The sequence below is a fragment of the Malassezia globosa genome (genome assembly GCF_000181695.2).
Source record: "Malassezia globosa CBS 7966 chromosome Unknown mgl_sf_1.2, whole genome shotgun sequence".
Lineage (NCBI taxonomy): Eukaryota > Fungi > Basidiomycota > Malasseziomycetes > Malasseziales > Malasseziaceae > Malassezia > Malassezia globosa.
This window is the reverse complement of record NW_001849873.1, coordinates 307,184-324,440: the sequence shown is the minus strand read 5'-3', so window position 1 is coordinate 324,440 and position 17,257 is coordinate 307,184. Positions and strand designations below refer to the sequence as shown.

Genomic DNA, 17,257 nt, shown 5'->3' with positions numbered 1-17,257 from the left:
TGTTGTCAAAGCATACGATCTTCTCATGGACGAAAAGAAACGTTTGATGTACGATAGATATGGTGTTGGTTGGGGCTCCAGACATGCGGCTATACCAAGTTCAGGACGTCATTCTCGCTCGGCATCCTTTGGACCACGCTCAGACGATGACTGGGAACATTGGTATATGTGGAGAGAAGTTGTTCGCAGGTCGAGATACCAGCGCGATGCCTCTTGGCAGCGCATGGCTCAAAATCCATATCATGAACACCAATTCTACGGGTTTGCCTTTACTTCGGCTGAGGATGCAAAGCGTCAACAAGAAGCTGCACCTTGGAATCAGAAAGTCTTTATATTTATTTTTTTAATGGGATGCGTTCTATCTGCTATCCAGATTCTTGGGGTCCGTGCTTATGGGACGCGCGATAGCACAATCTCTATTCAACACTCCTCAAAGGCAGCACAAAATCTGGAAGATGCTAGACGAGCTGCTCGAAGCGAGGAAGGGCTGCAACGTCAACGACTGATGCTTGAACGGGCTCGAGAATTCAAGCACTTACGCTCCGGAGAGTCTCCCGAGGCATTACCCGCGCCTGCGTGAAGCTCCACGTCCCGATTTTCATTTCCACTTGTTATTTTCTTTCACATACAAGTTCGACATAACACATTCTACAAGAATTTCTGTCCGCTGATGATCTCTACGTACTCTTTGCAATGACTCCACCATATGTCCGTACCACGTCGATTAGTAAAATCGGACGAATTAACCATTTGCGAGATAGGCGTTATGATGGTGCTGGCTTGACGCACAGTTATGATTGCGGATGGTGGGTCCCATGCCGAGGCAGAACCAGCGTGCTTTTCCAAAAATTCACAACACTGCACAGCGACTCGAGCTGCATGAACCCTATCGAGCGGAGCAGGTGTGCCACCTTGCAAAACGTGGCTTAGTCGCTCGTAGCGACAGTCGAATATGCCTGCACCTTCCTCGCCATATATCTTAGCGATTGTTTGGGCCGTATATATGGAGGAAGCCCTCTCATTGCAAATCACGATGCGACCATCATTGACATATTCAGGATCATAGTTGAATCTTCGGCGCATGAACTGTATATCACAGTTGAGTTGTTGCAACGTGACGCCATCTTCCGGCGTATAGACGACAGCCGCCGAAACGGCGAGTGCGCCCATAACTGCCAAAAAACCACATTGACCGCCTTGTACTTCCACAACAAAAACACGATTCCGAGACGCTGACGCAGACTGGATAATCATATCACAAGCATTCACCATAACATCGAGTGATGTATGTGCACCAATTGCATTTTCATTCATGGGCACATTATTTGATAATGTTGCTGGAATGCCAAGAAGGGGGATTCGAAATGCTGCGTACTTTGATCGAGCCTCACTCAAAATTTTTATGGAGGTGAAGGTCTCGAACCCTCCGATGATCAAAAGTGCCTGGATGTTGTGTTTCTGCAACTGCTCTGCCACACCATCGAGGTTTTCAATCGGTAATGTGCGATTTGTACCCAATTCGGAACCACCAGAGGTTGCCCATGAATCCACTCGAAGCCAGCTTGCTTTGGTAATAATGCCCTTAAGAAGACCGGAAAATCCATTATGAATCAACAAGGCTGTGTGACCGCGGCGCAAGCAGAAGCGAACAGCTGTCCGAGTAGCGCTATTCATTCCACCAGCTGGTGCTCCAACGTGCATAATACCGATGCATAATGCCTCCCTTGGCTTGTGGTGGGCAGATGACGCGGCGGCATTGTAAGTGAATGTGTCGAAACTAGCACGAAAGTCAGTCCCACGCGCATCCTGTGCATCTTCGAAGCGTTTGTCTGCAATTGCCTTTGGAAGCAAATTGTTTCGCTCGATCGATTCGCGCAACGGAAGGCGTTTGATTCTCCCCTCGCGAATTCCAATTATATACGCTGGTTTACTTGGCTCATCCTCCAGAAGCACCTTTAAAGCATCAATCCCTTGCAGAGTGGCCAAAATACGATCGTTTGCATCCGGAAGCCCACCTCGCTGCGTGTGCCCCAGCATAGTAACGCGAGTGTCCAAATGCAAGTCTTGCGATAAAACTTCTGCCACCATATTTGCCTTGATGGGTTGTAACTCCCGATCAATGGCACCTTCTGCAACGATTACAATTGACTTTCGTTTACCCTTATCGCGAATCGAAAGCAATGACTCGCGAAGATGTGCACGCCAGTCGTCTGGTGGTGGGCGTTCAGGTACGAATATATAATCAGCGCCTGATGCAATGCCAGCCATGAGTGCTAGCCATCCGCAATGTCGACCCATAACTTCAACAACAAATGCACGGCTATGTGAAGAAGCTGTGCTGGATATTGCATCGAGAGCCTCACATATGCGGAGCAAGGCTGTTGAAGAGCCAATTGTCAAATCCGTGCTTGTCAAATCATTGTCGATAGAGCCCACTAGACCAACAATGTGTAATTGACAGAATGAATGCGCTTGTTCTGCTGAAATCCGGTCTTGGTCAATGAGTGATTCTAGCAAAGAAGGCCATTCCTGTCGAAGAATATCGGCACCAGTTAAACTGCCGTCACCACCGCAAATCACAAGCGAAGAAATTCCATGACTGATGAGATTGTACGCTGCATTCAGACGGCCCTCTCTTTGCAAAAATTCTTTGCAACGTGCAGATCCAATCAAGGTACCGCCTTGGTTCTCCCACCCTCGAACGTCATCCCAACCAACTTGAATGATGTACTGGTTATGATAATTCGAGTCACCATCCTCCAGATCACCGAGACGGAAAAAGTCACCACATCCATACGAAAGAGGCACGTCATTGACCATACGTGGGTTCATTTTAGCTCGCGTCTCATTGCTTGTGCTCTCTTGGTTTCCTTTCACTAGACCAGCGAATCCTTCACGAATCACAAATGTTTCATAACCATGGTAAATAGCCATTTTAACCACAGCAGAAACGGCTGAATTCATTCCAGCACAGTCGCCTCCGGACGTCAGAATGCCCAAACGTCTTGCTTGCGAGGTCATGATCAAATGGTGGTCGAAGCAACGTAGTGTGACCGAGACATTACCCGTCCGTTGAGACTTCACATGACCGATTGTCACAGCCCACTTTATTATGAGCTTATTTCCGCATCCCCAGATTTGTAATGAAATCACGTATCTTCACATCCTTGAAGCCACCGAAAACGTTCAGAATATGCTCATATACTCAAGTCAATGCTATAGCACATATCCAAATTCTAGAGCAACGTTTATGGAACCCGTGTGTTAAAAAGAAGGGTAAAGAGCTCGAATGGTCATTGTTTGATTAAGGCAACACAGAGCGAGCGAACGGGATCAATGGGCTCCAACACGAGCGGGACATTCGCCATCCACACCGCCAATCTGGGTATGAAAGTAAATGCCTTGATGATCATTGTTATTGAATACCCGAGGAACTGTGGGAATCCCATGTACATTTTCTTGACCTGGATAGAGTTTCCAATTAGTTGAATTGCCCGGGTAGATCCAGATGTAATTTGACGGATGCTGGTAGCCATAGATATGAATCGGAACTGTGGGGACCCAGTCACGACCATTTATTGCCCAACGAAGTTTATGACCGATCGTACGGTCTACAAATGAAGCAAACGTAGGGTTACCAACACGCGGCAAGCCGAACAAGTAAGACCTGAAGAGACCACCATCAAGACGGAGTTCAATATCCATGGCCGCCAAAAGTCCAATAGCTGCACCCTGAGAATGGCCGATGACCGTAACGCGAGATTCATTTTTTTCTCTTTTGTATTTTTTCAACGCGCGAAAGATGTCATCGACAAGCTTCACGTAGGCGATTTGAAAACCATTCATAATTTTAGCACCTTTAGGATAGTACTGTGAATAACGCTCATCCGGATCAAATGGATTGTATTGAAAGTCATTCAATATTGAGCGTGTAGAAGATCCATTTGTACCTTGAATTGCTACTGCAATACCAAGACTCTCGGAATGATATAGATTTACACGTTGACGTTGATCACCATCACCAATTCTCCACAAAAAGGTGGCATCACCAAGCTGCAAGCCAGGTTCGTACGAGCTAGGGCTACAGTACGTCTGTTGGACCAGACCGGCCGCTTGTGTGAATGGCTCAATTTTGTATGTAACATCCACAGGCTGCTGCGTTGAGCTAGCTGCGCGTGGATGAAGTGGACCAGCCAGCACTGAAACAATAAATCCTAGCACTAATGATACCACACCACCGAACCTCATGTTCAATGTAAGCTTGGTGTGGAACAATAGCGAACTGGCCTCGTAGAATGCCAGTTATACGGAGAATGCATGTGCCCACACGCGGCGTGTTATTCTATCCTCCACATCTTTATTTTCACAAATTTGCTGCGCTGGTTTTATTCACTTGCTATGTATGATCTTCCAAGAGTTGGAGCACCGCCAAATTGAGGCCACGTCAATAGAACTAAAGGATCTGGCGCGATAATATGATTTATCCATTCGATAAAACATCTTGATAATAAAAAAAACACACTAAGAGGGTCCAAAGTTCAATATCCTCCGAGAACGGCTGGGCATTTGCCCAAAGAGGCACCAATCTGAGTGTGGAAGTAAATGCCTTCGTGGTCATCGAAGTTGAACTCACGGGCTACAGTGAGCATTCCGTGAACATTTTCCTGACCAGGATACAGCTTCCAGTTAGTCGAGTTAGCTGGATAGATCCAGACGTAATTTGACGGGTGTTGGTAGCCCAACGCTCGCGGTGGAACAGTTGGGACCCAGTCTCGTCCATTTACAACCCAGTGCAATTTGTCACCAATCTTGCGGTCAACAAAATTAGCAAAGATAGGATTACCAACTCGTGGAAGACCGAACAGATAAGATTTGAATAGACCATCTTCAAGGCGAAGATTAATGTCCAAAGACGCAAGCAGACCAATTGCAGCACCAAGCGAATGTCCAATCACAGTAACGCGCGACTCATTCTTTTCTTGCTTGAACTTCTTCACGTGGTCAAAGATATCATCGACAAGATCGGTATACCCCTTTTGGAATCCATTCATAACCTTTGTACCTTGAGGGAGGAATCGACGGTAGCGGCTGTCAGGATCAACAGGACGCAACTGAGCATCATGCAAATCGGAACGTAACGATGATGTATTGGTACCTTGGATTGCAACTGCAATTCCTAGACTGTCTGATTGATATAAATTCACTCGCTGTCTGACGTTTCCATCGCCAGCTGTCCACAAAAGCGTAGCATCACCGAGCTTGAGTCCGTAGTCGTGTGCCTGCTCACCACAATAAGTTTCTTGAGCTAGAACGGCTGCTTGGGAAAACATATCCAGATTGTAAGGAACATCGACAGGCTGGTCTGTAGAACTAGCGGCATGATGCTCGATCAAAGCTCCAGAGACAAGCGCGGAGCAGCCCAAAAACAGAGAGATAGTACGACCTAGGATCATGGTTGTGAGCACAGTTACTAATGACCCGTACGGCGCACATCCAAGATAAATATTGTGTACACTCCACAACAATCTAAGCCATCCACTCAGAAATCGTTATCGGCGCACATGTGCTTTGACATCGTATAAGCTGCAGCGCTGTCCAGTCAGGACACAACTTCAAAAATCGTGCCGAACCAAATAAATCAATTATCAACTACTAGACTTGAACCTTATCTGCACGACTAACAGATGCCAAGACCCTAATATTTCCCTAAATAGGCAGTTACAGCATTTAGAAACCGCCGAGTTGGGAAGGGCAAGGACCGCTCCTACCGCCGATTTTTGAGTGGAAATAGACTCCCAGATGGTCTGAAGTGCCAACGTCCTGTGGCACAGTGAGCATCCCATGAACGTTTTCTTGTCCAGGGTAAAGCCTCCAGTTGTCAGAGTTAGATGGATAAATCCAAATATAGTTTGACGGATGCTGATAGCCAAACGGACGGGGCGGCACAAGAGGAACCCAGTCGCCGCCATTTACAACCCAATGGAGCTTATCACCGATGGTTTTGTCAACAAAGTTTGCAAAGGTTGGGTTTCCAACGCGAGGGAGTCCGAAGAGATATGCTTTGTGAAGCCCACCATTCATACGCAAAGCAATGTCCATGGAGCCAAGCAACCCCATTGCTGCCCCAAGAGAATGTCCTGTGACAGTGACACGGGTCTCATTCTTTTCTTGCTTGAACTTTTCCACATGCTTGAAAACAGTGTCAACGTCATCAGTGTAAGCATTTTGGAATCCGTTCATAACCTTGGTGCCTTTGGGATAGTATTGCTTGTAGCGCGCATCTGGATCGACGGGACGGAACTGGATGTCGTGGAAGTCCGAAAACGGCGAAATCGAGTTCGTGCCCTGGAAAGCAACTACAATACCGAGACTCTCCGAATGGTGCACATTTACTCGTTGTTTAAGGCTTCCATCGCCAGTTGTCCACAGCAGAGTCGAGTCCCCGATCTTCAGTCCGTAATCGTGGGCCCCCTTTGTACAATATGCTTGCTGTGCTAACGAAGCTGCTTGCGTGAATTCATCAATGTCGTAAGGCACATCGACAGGTTGATCAGTGGATTTCGCAGCTCGGGGTTCAATGGATGCTCCAGAGACGAGCACAAAGTAACTCAGGAGCAAGGAGATTACGGGACCCACAATCATGGTGAGCACTAACTTGGCGGTTGCGTTGATGATGGCATGCCAACACCAGAATATATAGACGTTTCACGGTAAATTAAATCGTCCAGTCAGATATCTCAATTGGTGCACATGCTCATCTCCAAAATAATTATGCAGGAATGAGAGGCCCGCTCAAATGCAGCCAATGCGATCGAACGTCTAGTAGCACACGATAGGTGGCTGACGGATACTGTTTGAAGAATCCCCTAGATTTGCCTAACCACACTGAACTGTATATTCTTATCACCATAGCATTTGGAAACCTTCTGTACTAGCACTATAACAACCACTTCACTCTACAGTCTAGATGCAAAAATTGAATCCAATTGATTGCTATCAACATCCAGAGGCACAGTGAGCATGTTACGAAAGTTTTAAACTTGAATAACGCTTCTCGCGTGTAGGATTTGCCAGACAATTTACACAAAGTTGGATGAGTGTTAATAACGCAGCGCACGAGGCGGTGCAAGAGAGTCCCAGTCACCGCCTTTCCCAACCCAATGGAGCTTATCGAAGATGGTTTTGTCATCAAAGCTTGCAAAGGCTGTATTGTCAACACAAAGGAAACTGAACAAATACGCTGTAAGAAGTCTAATGTCCACGGAACCGAGCGAGCTCATACCTGCGTCCAGCGAAGAGCCATTGGAAGGTGCATGTACATCGTTTCCTTACTTCTAAACGTTTGCAATCGCTAAACAAAACTTTTGTCAATACGATTCGCGTGTGCGCATAGAAAACCGTTCACAACTTTAACACCATTAGATAGTATTTTTGTATTTATAACCTGGATTAACAGAAAGACATTGGGCATCCTGTAAATCAAAAGTGAATAACAAATTGTTCATGCTTTAGAAAGGGGGGGGGGGAATTGTCCACTCTCGGTGAAAAACATTCACTTTTGAATTCCCATCGCCAGCCGACCAAAAAGGGTCGACTCACGATCTTGAAACCTGTAGTTTTTAGCCTGATTGAAACAATAAGCTTGCGGGCTAGAGTAGCTGTTTGGGAAAATGCGTTGATGATTTAAGGAACATTGACAGGTTGCTGTATAAAGCCGAGATCTCGAAGCTTGATTGAAGCTCTTGTGGTAATTTCAAGAGGTAAATGGAAGACAGTTGGAAAGAAATTTAAGTGCATTTGGACATTAAAGAAGCGTGCAGTTAGAGTATTCTCTGAACTAATGTTATGTCGTTCCGCTCCCCCCATAGTTCGACTACACCTGGATATCTGACTGTGATTAGTCAGCGCCACTATATTAAATGGACAATTTGAATACGTCAAAGCCCCAAAACGTTCCGCATGCTGACATCCGGGAACCGTTCCACTTAATAAATCACGACAAACAACCATATCAAATGAAACAACAAAATTAACATCTGCGAATTACCCCATCTGGGCAAGCTATGATCACACTGCAACAGCACTGAGGTTCATTAAAAGCGTAACTTCCAACCAAGCAAAAAGGAGGCTTTTTCATTAAAAAACACAGATGCAACAGCTCTCATGACTTCGACATCATTAATGAGCACCAACCTGAGCTGGGCACTCACCCATAACAGCACCGATCTGGGTGTGGAAGTAGATACCTTGGTGGTCGTCAAAGTTGAACTCGCGAGCAACAGTGAGGATACCGTGGACATTCTCTTGGCCAGGGTAAAGCTTCGCGCTCGTGCTGTTGCCTGGGTAGATCCAAACATAGTCAGATGGGTGCTGGTAACCAAGAGCGCGCGGCGGCACCGTTGGAACCCAGTCGCGACCATTGATAATTGAGTGGAACTTGTCGCCAATCTTTTGGTCAACGAACGAAGCAAATGTTGGGTTACCAAGACGGGGAAGTCCAAACAGGTACGTCTTGTACAGACCACCATCCATACGCAGCTCAATGTCCATAGCGCAAAGCAAACCCATAGCGGCACCAAGCGAGTGGCCAATGACAGTCACGCGCTTTTCATTCTTCTCTTTCTTGTACTTCTTAACTGCAGTGAAGATATCATCCATCAAGTCATTGTAGGCTTGCTGGAAACCGTGCATAAGCTTTGTACCCTTCGGGTAGTACTGGATGTAACGCTCGTTCGGGTCTTCTTGCCAGAACTTCGCATCATGCAAGTCCGAGTTAAGCGAGAAAAGGTTCGTGCCCTCGATGGCCACAGCAATACCAAGGCTAGGCGAGTGATAGATGTTGACACGCTGGCGAGCGTAACCCTCTCCCATGGTGTAAAGGAGCTCGCTGTCGCCAATCTTCAGACCATTTTCCGTGCTGTCACAGTAAGTTTGCTGGACAAGACCGGCAGCCAGAGAAATCTCTTTGGTGTTGTAAGGGTTTGCCACTGGCTGGTCGGTAGAGCTACCACCACGGCCACGGGCGTAAATACTGCTGGCCGAGACGGCGGCCACCGAACCGAACGCAAGAAGAACAAAGCGACTGAAGAGCATTAGGAGACTGTGGGGCAATTCAATGACTTCCTCTCCGCAATTTATGTCGGGGCGAGCAAGGTGTTCACATCAGTCCATCGGTAACATCACACCAGAAATAGCCGTAGCTAAAATTGTTTCAGCGAATAGCCATTGATTTTGTTTGTTGACAATGGCGAAAACCCCAAAACTCTGTGCTTTTTTTGAATTTCTGCATGTTGTATGAAGTCATTATTTAGTTCTCTTACATAATAAATCAAATCTAGCCAGTCCAAGAGCATCCTCAATGCGGTCGGTCTCGAGCGCAGTCGACAGTCTACTTGAGCGACTGCGTCAAACCCCACAACAAAACAACACTCGGTCCAACTACAGGCGAGATGGGATTTCTCCGATGCAGTCTCCGCTTAGAATAGAAGTTTCAAGCGGTTGTGCGTATGCACACGAGGGGGGGGGGGGCTCCGGAACCCAAACTAGCGAGTCCATGCACGAATGATCGACCGTATGCAATTATGTTAATCCCACTCATATGCGTATATATTTAGCCATGCAGCAATTTACAGCATTCCCTTAGGGTTATGGCAGTTTGCCCGGTTTCAGTGGAACTTACATCGCAAACTTGAAAATGTCCTCATACACTGCATTCATGAGCATCCTCGCCTGTTCCGCTATGATTCTGCATCATCATCGCTGAGGTAGTTCTCATACTGTTGCACGGATTTCTAAAGCCATAGTTCTGCGCTAAATTCTTTGATCGATTCACGGTATCAGATTTTGAGTTCGATGATCTCGATAGCTACTGGAATGTGAAATCTCTGTTACTTTTAGAATGTCAAATTTCTATTACAATTTCAGTGATAGCGAGCATGCCTGAATGCATAAGATTTCGTCTCAGCCGGCCGATGTTACGCGTAGACCCCTGTCTGTCAGACTAAGGCATTTATTCCATTATATAAGCCCCCATAGGCATGTACAGGAGTACGCGGGGAAGCGCCTAATTTGCTGAATCAGAGATGACTAATCGAGAAACCCCATCACGGGTGACATTTATTTTAAAGACGTAAGGTATCAAAATTGTCTCGCTCTTTGCGGTTGCTATGGTCGAGTACTTGCCGGTGAAACCAGTCCCTTCGGCGCCTGGCCATCATGGTATGTGTTATTGAAATACGGGAACGAAATCTAATTTGTATCTAGGCAATCTAGATGCTGATCAGAAGTCTAAATTGGCCCATATATGGGATTTGACATTCACTGTAATCAACCATCCTGATAAAGCTAAGTTGGGTGAATTCACTCCTGATGATGAGATCATACATCATGAGGATAACCTGTCGAAAGATGATGCAAGTAAGCTATCAAAATCACTGCATGAGGAACAGCAAGCATTAAGAGATCTCTTTGCTACACATGGTGTTGAAGAATTCCATGATCAACTTTGGTTTTTGTTCGGTCCGGACATCCCTGACATGATCATGTTAAAGTTTTTGCGTGCTCGTAAATGGAATGTTCATCAAGCCTTTGCCATGTTATGTAATTGTATTAAATGGCGTATTGAAGTTAATGTGGCAGATATTATCGCTAAAGGCGATATTGGTCTGTCCAAAGAGGATCCCAAATACGAAATTCAAGGCCCTGCTGAGAAGTCCTACTTGCTTGGATTCACACAGGATGAACTTATTCCTGTGATTTCGATTCACGTGAAGAACCACATAGCAAAGGCGCAGCCGGCAGAGACGATGACCAACTTCGTCATTGTCTGCGCTGAAACTTTTCGAAGCCTTGTTACTTATCCAAATGATAAAGTGATTATTTTGTTTGATCTTGGCGGGTTTGGCTTGAAGAATATGGACTGGCACTCGCTGATGACTATTTTAAAAATTCTCGAGGCTTATTATCCCGAAACTCTTTGGAAGCTATACATTCATCAAGCTCCATGGATTTTCCAGGGAATCTGGAAAGCGGTTTCCCCTATGCTAGATCCATCAGTGCGCCAAAAAATCAACTTTACCGGGAAGCCTAAGGATCTGGATCTTATTCCTCCCCATCTGCTCGAGGACAAACTAGGTGGTCAACAAGTCGATATTGTGAGATGGGTACCTCCTTCCCCTGATGAAAAGCAAGGTCTTCCCCGTGATGATCCGCAACGTCAAAAAATGTGGAAGAGTTTCCGTGAGCTGGCTGTTGAGTACGAGAATGTTACTAAAGAATGGATTCGGACGAATGGACAGGATGATAACTTGTTTGCTGAACGTGATTTCCATGCGAAACGGCTTCGTCTGAAGTTTATTGACATTGATCCATATCTGCGTGCACGCACAATGTACCACCGTGCAGGGCTGATCACTAAGGACATGTTTTTCGACTTTACTTACAAGCAGGCTAATGGTCGTATATTAAAACACGTTGTCGGCGAAGAATATTCACGACAGGGGCTTGAGCGGGCTATTGCAGAGAGATCTCGTCGCTCCGACGCTCAACCGAAAATGCGCTCTTCTATCGGTCGTGATAGTGCAGGGCCTGGGAGTGATAGTCTAGCCGCTGGTGCCGGGGTAGGAGGTGCTGCCGCCGGGAGTGTGGGTGCCGGAGTTGGAGCAGCAGCTGTGGCTTCCAAGCGTGGACGCGCTCGTGACAGTAGTTCCAAGCGTTTGTCCCGCTCACAGATTTCTGTCGGAGAATCAGAAGAGCCAAGCTCGCGCTCCTCGCGACAGGGTTTTGGCGATGGTGGTGTCCCTCGTCGCCAATCCAAAACGTCGGAAGAGATGCCATCAGCTCATTCTCGACTTCCTCGCTCATCAGCTGAGTCCTTCGATCGAGTCCAAAGCCGTGTTAGGTCTTCAACAGAAGCATCCAACATTCGTTCCCAAAACGCTGATGTGGGTTTAGGTGCCGCTGCAGGCGCAGGCACTGGTGTTGTTGGTGGTGCTGGTGCTGCGATGTCTGCTCGTCAAGCTCACCGTTCGCGGGAATCGAAAGACATGATGTACCAACCAGGACGTCAATACACGCCGCGCGGGGGTTCGTCTGCACCTTCGATAAACTCGTCAATGAGTGACGATATATTTGTTGACGCGAACGAGTTCCAACCGGATGATTCACTTGCTACGTATGCACCACGCGAATCGAATGCATCGCGCTCGCATAATAATAATGTGTCTGTCAATGGGCGGGAAAATGACGCTGAATACATCGATGAGGAAACCTCGAAGGGGCATGAGGGTGAACCTGAGAGTGTTGAAGAAAAGGGTCTACAATCAAAGGACGGTCCAGAAGCGGGCGCCCAGTCGAGCCGTGATCGCTCGTCTGCTGGCGATCAGCAATCCAGACGGAGCCAAGCGCGTCGTCGCCAGCGAGCCATGAATGGGGAGAACGAAGGACTTGCGGGCTTTCCCAACCTTGCTAATCCAGAACAAACCGAAAATATTGCAGAAAACAACGAAAAAATGCGCGAACCTTTTGACCCTAACGCTGGTCGTAAGAAGCCAAGTCTGATTTCCCGCTTCATGTGCTGCGGTGGAAAGAGTGCCGACTAAGGATACCTTAATTGCTGAGAAGCATATTGCTGCCTCTATTGTTTGTTCCGATAGTTTGCAGGAAAAGGTCTAATCTGGTTTCTTAGTGAACATATTAACGCTATTGTTGTTTGTGTATGTCTGTGTAAACATACGATGTGGTGAGCTGCATGAACGGTTGGAGCATCGGTGGGGCGCCGACTCTGAGCAGAACTCCTCCCACGTGCCATTGAAGGAGTGCCAGCAGTCCTTGGTCCTTCTCGTTGGCTCATCAACCATAACTGGTAGGTAACGCATGTGGAGGTGCTTATCCTCTTGCTCTTGCGATCTGTGCGGTGGCTTGAAGATCCGACAGGTTGTTATCGTCAACTCCGGCAACTAACCAAGCAATGTCTAGCTGGCCGTCACCCGTTGACGTTGGTGACGACTCATTTGTCAATGTAAGCTTAGATGACGCAAGCGATGCTGTCCATGCGGCTTCCTCCAGGGCGATGCCTGTGGGTCGTTCGAGCCTCGGATGGAAGTCTCAATTTTCACTTCACAACGCAAACGCGCCGTCGCCGCAAGATAGTCTGCATAAGATACGGAATCGATCATTGGCATCGTCTTCAACGCCAAACCTATTGCGGCAGTCGAGCCCCGGCGATGATGTAAGTCTAAACCCGGGGTCCGAGCCACAGCCTGCTGCTGAGAGCAGTTATCTCCATACCACCCCTAAGCGCGTGGTAGAGGGTCGTTATCGAAGCCGCCTCGAGAAGTCAGGCTCATCTCGTCTACGTCCTTTGCTATTGGCTGAAAAGGATCCTAAGCCGCCACGGGGAGTTGTGTATGACTCCAACATGGTTCCAGGCGTAAGCATCACAGTTCAAGATTCTAACGGGGAGTTACTTGCTGTTCGTTCTCCTTCTAAAGCTGGTTGTTCTGGCATGAGAATTAATCAAGATCAGAAAAAAAGCCCCGACTCATCTGTACAGAAACAAGTGTCGAATAAAAATTCCGCTAAAGATGGCCTTTCAAGCAACGATATGTCCTTGAACGATAGGTCTCTTAGTTCTGCTCCCTGTTACCGTGAAGACCAAAATGAAACAATCCTCTCGTCGAAACTTACCGATGCACCAGCAGCGATTATGGAACATGGGGTTGGAAAAGAAACAAGACTTGATTCAACAGTGAGAAGTGAGTCCGAGTCCTCTCGGGGGCCTTCCTTTACAAAAGCATCAAACTTAACGCGTATGCCTCACCTTCCCCCAAAGCCTAAAGAGGAAGAAGCCAAGCATCTGGCTGACTTTTTCAAGATGATGCGAGAGTCAAAACTCGCAGAGAAGAAACGAGTTGTGTCTCGTCGTTCCGAGCTACTCAAACGTCAAGAGGAGGAGGAACGTGCCCAAGTAGTCTGGGAACATGAAATCCTTCCCTGTTGGACGCGCGCAAAAGAAGAAAAAATATATCGCGATTTGTGGTGGGATGGTATTCCTCAAGTACTGCGTGCGCGGCTTTGGCCTCGAGCATGTGGGAATGACCTAATGCTGTCTCACAACCTATTTGATCGCGCTTCGAAAGCGGTCCAGCAATGTCTAGCAGCAAACGTATTTCCCTCAGCTCTCATCAAAATTATTAAGCGCGACATTGCTTGTACGCTGCCAAGTCTTCGCTTATTTGACGAAAAGTCAGGTCCGTTATGGCAAGACTTATTTGATGTCCTGTTGGCCTTTGTTTTTGTAAGAGCAGACGAAGCAGCACAACGCGAAAAGATGGAACTTATAAACATAGAGGAACTTCAAAATACTTACTCACTTTATGTGCCAGGTTTAGCTAACTTGGCCGCTCTATTAATCATGAACTTGCCCACTCACCAGACGTTGATCGTTTTGTTGAACTTGATTGCAAAAAAAAGCTGGCTCAGAGCGATTTACGGTCTTCAATGTCGGGTTGATTCAGACGACCATAACTGCAACACTTTTGCCATTCAGCTTCAAGGTTACGAGCGTGTGTTTAATGCCCTTCTCGCCGAGCGCATGCCTCATATTTATGCGAACCTTCACAAAGCAAGTGTACGGCCTGACGAGTATGTTCGTGAATGGATTCGTACACTCTTTGTGCCATGGGTTGAAATTGATACTGCTGCTCATCTTTGGGATATCATGTACGTTCCTAATTGACGATTGTGTTCTCACGGTACAGACTACTTGACGATGGGGACTCCGTGCTTTTCCGAATTTCATTGGCTTTTCTCGAACTTCTCGAACCTCGTTTGTTTATCCGTGAAAGGGACGAGCTCGTCAGTGTTTTGCAAGGTACTAACAAGGGTGTGCTTCGTGTATGGCGCCGCGAATTGGATGGCACCAGTGACGATACTTCGCCTCCGACAGATATGATTTATGCCCAATACCGGATGAACGAAGAATCTATTTTTGATCGACTCTATGCGCAAGATACATGGTGGAAAGATATGACACTACAACGACTACTCGATCGAGAACTTAATCGCTAAGGGATTGTTCGTCTACATCAGGCTTCATATAATGGCGGGAACAAATTATCTTGATCAGACTGAGAAGGGAGGGAAGACTGTGGTGCGTACGCTGGTGGTAGAGGCTCGGATTGTGTCGGCGAACACGGATGTGACATTACTCGTGGGGGCGTGCTATACGTGGAATCCATGTATGAGGGTGGGAGATTCCGTAGGTCATTTTCACGCATATCTTCAGGCATCAGATTCGCTGGAAGCGAAAAATCAGGCTCATTAGTGAGTGGCGGTGTCGCATAGTCTTCCTCCCTTACCGGCCAAGTCTGCAGTGCCATCGTGAGAGGTGCTTGAGGTTGTTGTGACGCTTCGTCAAAGTTCGGCAGTTCTTCATCATCTTCACTAGAATTTACTCCGGTGATGCAATGACTGTCATGTTGCATGGAAGAGAGAGCAGGTGTAAATTGCACATAATCTGGCACGTGTGTATCTTTAACATGTTCAAGAATATTTGGCGGTGGTTCTAGCGACGGAGTTTCACAAACCTCGACGGTCGATGTATTCCGGGAGAGTTGATTAAAAGCTACTGGGTTCGTCAGCGTCATCGCCCGCATTGAGTTGCCCTCTTGAATTGAGTCATCGTATCCATCGTATTCATTTGGATGCGCAAAGGCATCTAATACTTGTTGGGGAAGAGACTCTCCAGAAGCAGTGGAATATGGCTTTTCCGGTTCACCGTGTGCCTGATTCGAGGTATTCAGAGTTGAACTGGTACCAGCAGGACTAGGAAGTATTTTGATCAACTTCCGCGTCACGATGTCACGATGATCCCCTTTCTCATTCTTGATGACAACGCGAATAGTCAAAACAAAGCGCACATTTTGTAACGCGGTATCTTGTGTAATAGATTCGCAAATCATGTCACCTCCAAGTTCATGGTTTGTGGCTAGCAGATTGAATGACTCTCCGACAGCCAGTGCACTCCCTAATATACTTCCGGGAAAAAGAGCAAAGCATAAATGAATAGGCCGCTTCGAGTGAAATCGACATGATTTTCCCGTGTAGGCAACATGATGTTGACGGAGGTAAGGATGAACCGCATCTTCATCTAATTGTGACTGTGAAGTGACACGCGAAATTTCTGTTGGCTCCGCATCGGACAAGTACTGCAAGAGTTTTTCGTCCGAGTATACTCTTCCCTGCGGATGTGATTGTATGATGCGCGTGAGATGGGCAGAGACGCTTTGAAGCTGCAACCCTTTTTCTACCACAAGCAATTCAGAAGGGGGTGGGATGTGAGCTTGTAGCCGAAGAGGATCCACATGTCGAATAATGGTCCGATTCAACCAAAAGTATGCTGGTGCAACCGTGTTCATTTTCCATTGCACCGGATCTAACGAGTACTCCACTTCGCCACTATTCCGGCTTGCAGCATGGCCTTGGCCAGCATTTGCATGTACGAGGAGCGAATTCCACCCAGACATGATGTATCTTCGAGGATGAAAGGGGGCTTCTGCATGTAAGTCACGTCCTTGCGTATGGTGCAGGTGAGCCATGATCTGGTAGGTAAGCTGACAACCCGGTACATGCGAGCATTGCGGCAGATCATCCGTCAGCTCGAACTGGAATGGAAGGATTGAGGGGATACGAGCTTTTGCATCATCGTTTCGATTCCAAATAACTTGTTCGTCATGATACAATTGCAGCGCTTTGTTGTTCTTGACACGTTCAGCAGCACTCCAAGACACTGTACTGCAAAGACTATAAGCCATAAAACAACTTACCATTTTTCAAAATACGAAGCTTCTGTTTCTGATACATCCAGTTTCGTCAAAACATCTCCTATGATCCAAGCACTAAGTCCATTGACGCCCAGGTAGCCCGTTTGAAACGATGCTGCATCCGATCTTGGCACAATTTCGAACATGATGCGAAATATTTGGCTTTTATGCTCTTCTAAGATTTCCTAAACTTCCATTACATGTGTGTATAGCAACAAAAGTGCTGCGCACAAAGGAGGTGCAGCTTATGTGTTCTCCAAGAATACGAATGAAACGGTAATGTAGGTACGAGAAGCATAGGTTTACTACGGGAAGGTTTGATTTTCGATGTCGACTGCACACGACCTCCACCAAGAATCACGTGCCCACTTGCTCAGACATTGATTGGAAGAGAAACTCAGGCTGAAAAAGCTTCTCCCAACAACACATCGACC

The 17,257-nt window shown here is 46.9% G+C and overlaps 8 protein-coding genes across 8 annotated transcripts; 2 read left to right on the top strand and 6 right to left on the bottom strand.

The window, feature by feature from the left end:
• Positions 1-648: 648 nt before the first annotated feature.
• On the bottom strand, positions 649-2,934 carry MGL_0801 (uncharacterized protein; the record flags this gene model as incomplete). The annotated part of the gene is made up of 1 exon (XM_001732156.1): positions 649-2,934. The coding sequence occupies one exon, from the start codon at positions 2,932-2,934 to the stop codon at positions 649-651; it is 2,286 nt and encodes a 761-aa protein (XP_001732208.1).
• A 399-nt stretch (positions 2,935-3,333) lies between these two features.
• On the bottom strand, positions 3,334-4,248 carry MGL_0800 (putative secretory lipase (family 3); the record flags this gene model as incomplete). The annotated part of the gene is made up of 1 exon (XM_001732155.1): positions 3,334-4,248. The coding sequence occupies one exon, from the start codon at positions 4,246-4,248 to the stop codon at positions 3,334-3,336; it is 915 nt and encodes a 304-aa protein (XP_001732207.1).
• A 290-nt stretch (positions 4,249-4,538) lies between these two features.
• On the bottom strand, positions 4,539-5,453 carry MGL_0799 (putative secretory lipase (family 3); the record flags this gene model as incomplete). The annotated part of the gene is made up of 1 exon (XM_001732154.1): positions 4,539-5,453. The coding sequence occupies one exon, from the start codon at positions 5,451-5,453 to the stop codon at positions 4,539-4,541; it is 915 nt and encodes a 304-aa protein (XP_001732206.1).
• Positions 5,454-5,727: 274 nt separating this feature from the next.
• MGL_0798 (putative secretory lipase (family 3)) lies at positions 5,728-6,642 on the bottom strand (the record flags this gene model as incomplete). The annotated part of the gene is made up of 1 exon (XM_001732153.1): positions 5,728-6,642. One exon carries the CDS (start codon positions 6,640-6,642, stop codon positions 5,728-5,730), a length of 915 nt encoding a protein of 304 aa, XP_001732205.1.
• Positions 6,643-8,178: 1,536 nt separating this feature from the next.
• MGL_0797 (LIP1, secretory lipase (family 3)) lies at positions 8,179-9,093 on the bottom strand (the record flags this gene model as incomplete). The annotated part of the gene is made up of 1 exon (XM_001732152.1): positions 8,179-9,093. The coding sequence occupies one exon, from the start codon at positions 9,091-9,093 to the stop codon at positions 8,179-8,181; it is 915 nt and encodes a 304-aa protein (XP_001732204.1).
• A 1,448-nt stretch (positions 9,094-10,541) lies between these two features.
• MGL_0796 (uncharacterized protein) lies at positions 10,542-12,599 on the top strand (the record flags this gene model as incomplete). Its single annotated transcript, XM_001732151.1, has 1 exon — positions 10,542-12,599. The coding sequence occupies one exon, from the start codon at positions 10,542-10,544 to the stop codon at positions 12,597-12,599; it is 2,058 nt and encodes a 685-aa protein (XP_001732203.1).
• A 1,502-nt stretch (positions 12,600-14,101) lies between these two features.
• Positions 14,102-14,737, top strand: MGL_0795 (uncharacterized protein; the record flags this gene model as incomplete). Its single annotated transcript, XM_001732150.1, has 1 exon — positions 14,102-14,737. The coding sequence occupies one exon, from the start codon at positions 14,102-14,104 to the stop codon at positions 14,735-14,737; it is 636 nt and encodes a 211-aa protein (XP_001732202.1).
• A 714-nt stretch (positions 14,738-15,451) lies between these two features.
• MGL_0794 (uncharacterized protein) lies at positions 15,452-16,969 on the bottom strand (the record flags this gene model as incomplete). The annotated part of the gene is made up of 3 exons (XM_001732149.1): positions 15,452-15,517; positions 15,588-16,794; positions 16,827-16,969. The coding sequence occupies 3 exons, from the start codon at positions 16,967-16,969 to the stop codon at positions 15,452-15,454; spliced, it is 1,416 nt and encodes a 471-aa protein (XP_001732201.1).
• Between the last annotated feature and the right edge of the window lie 288 nt (positions 16,970-17,257).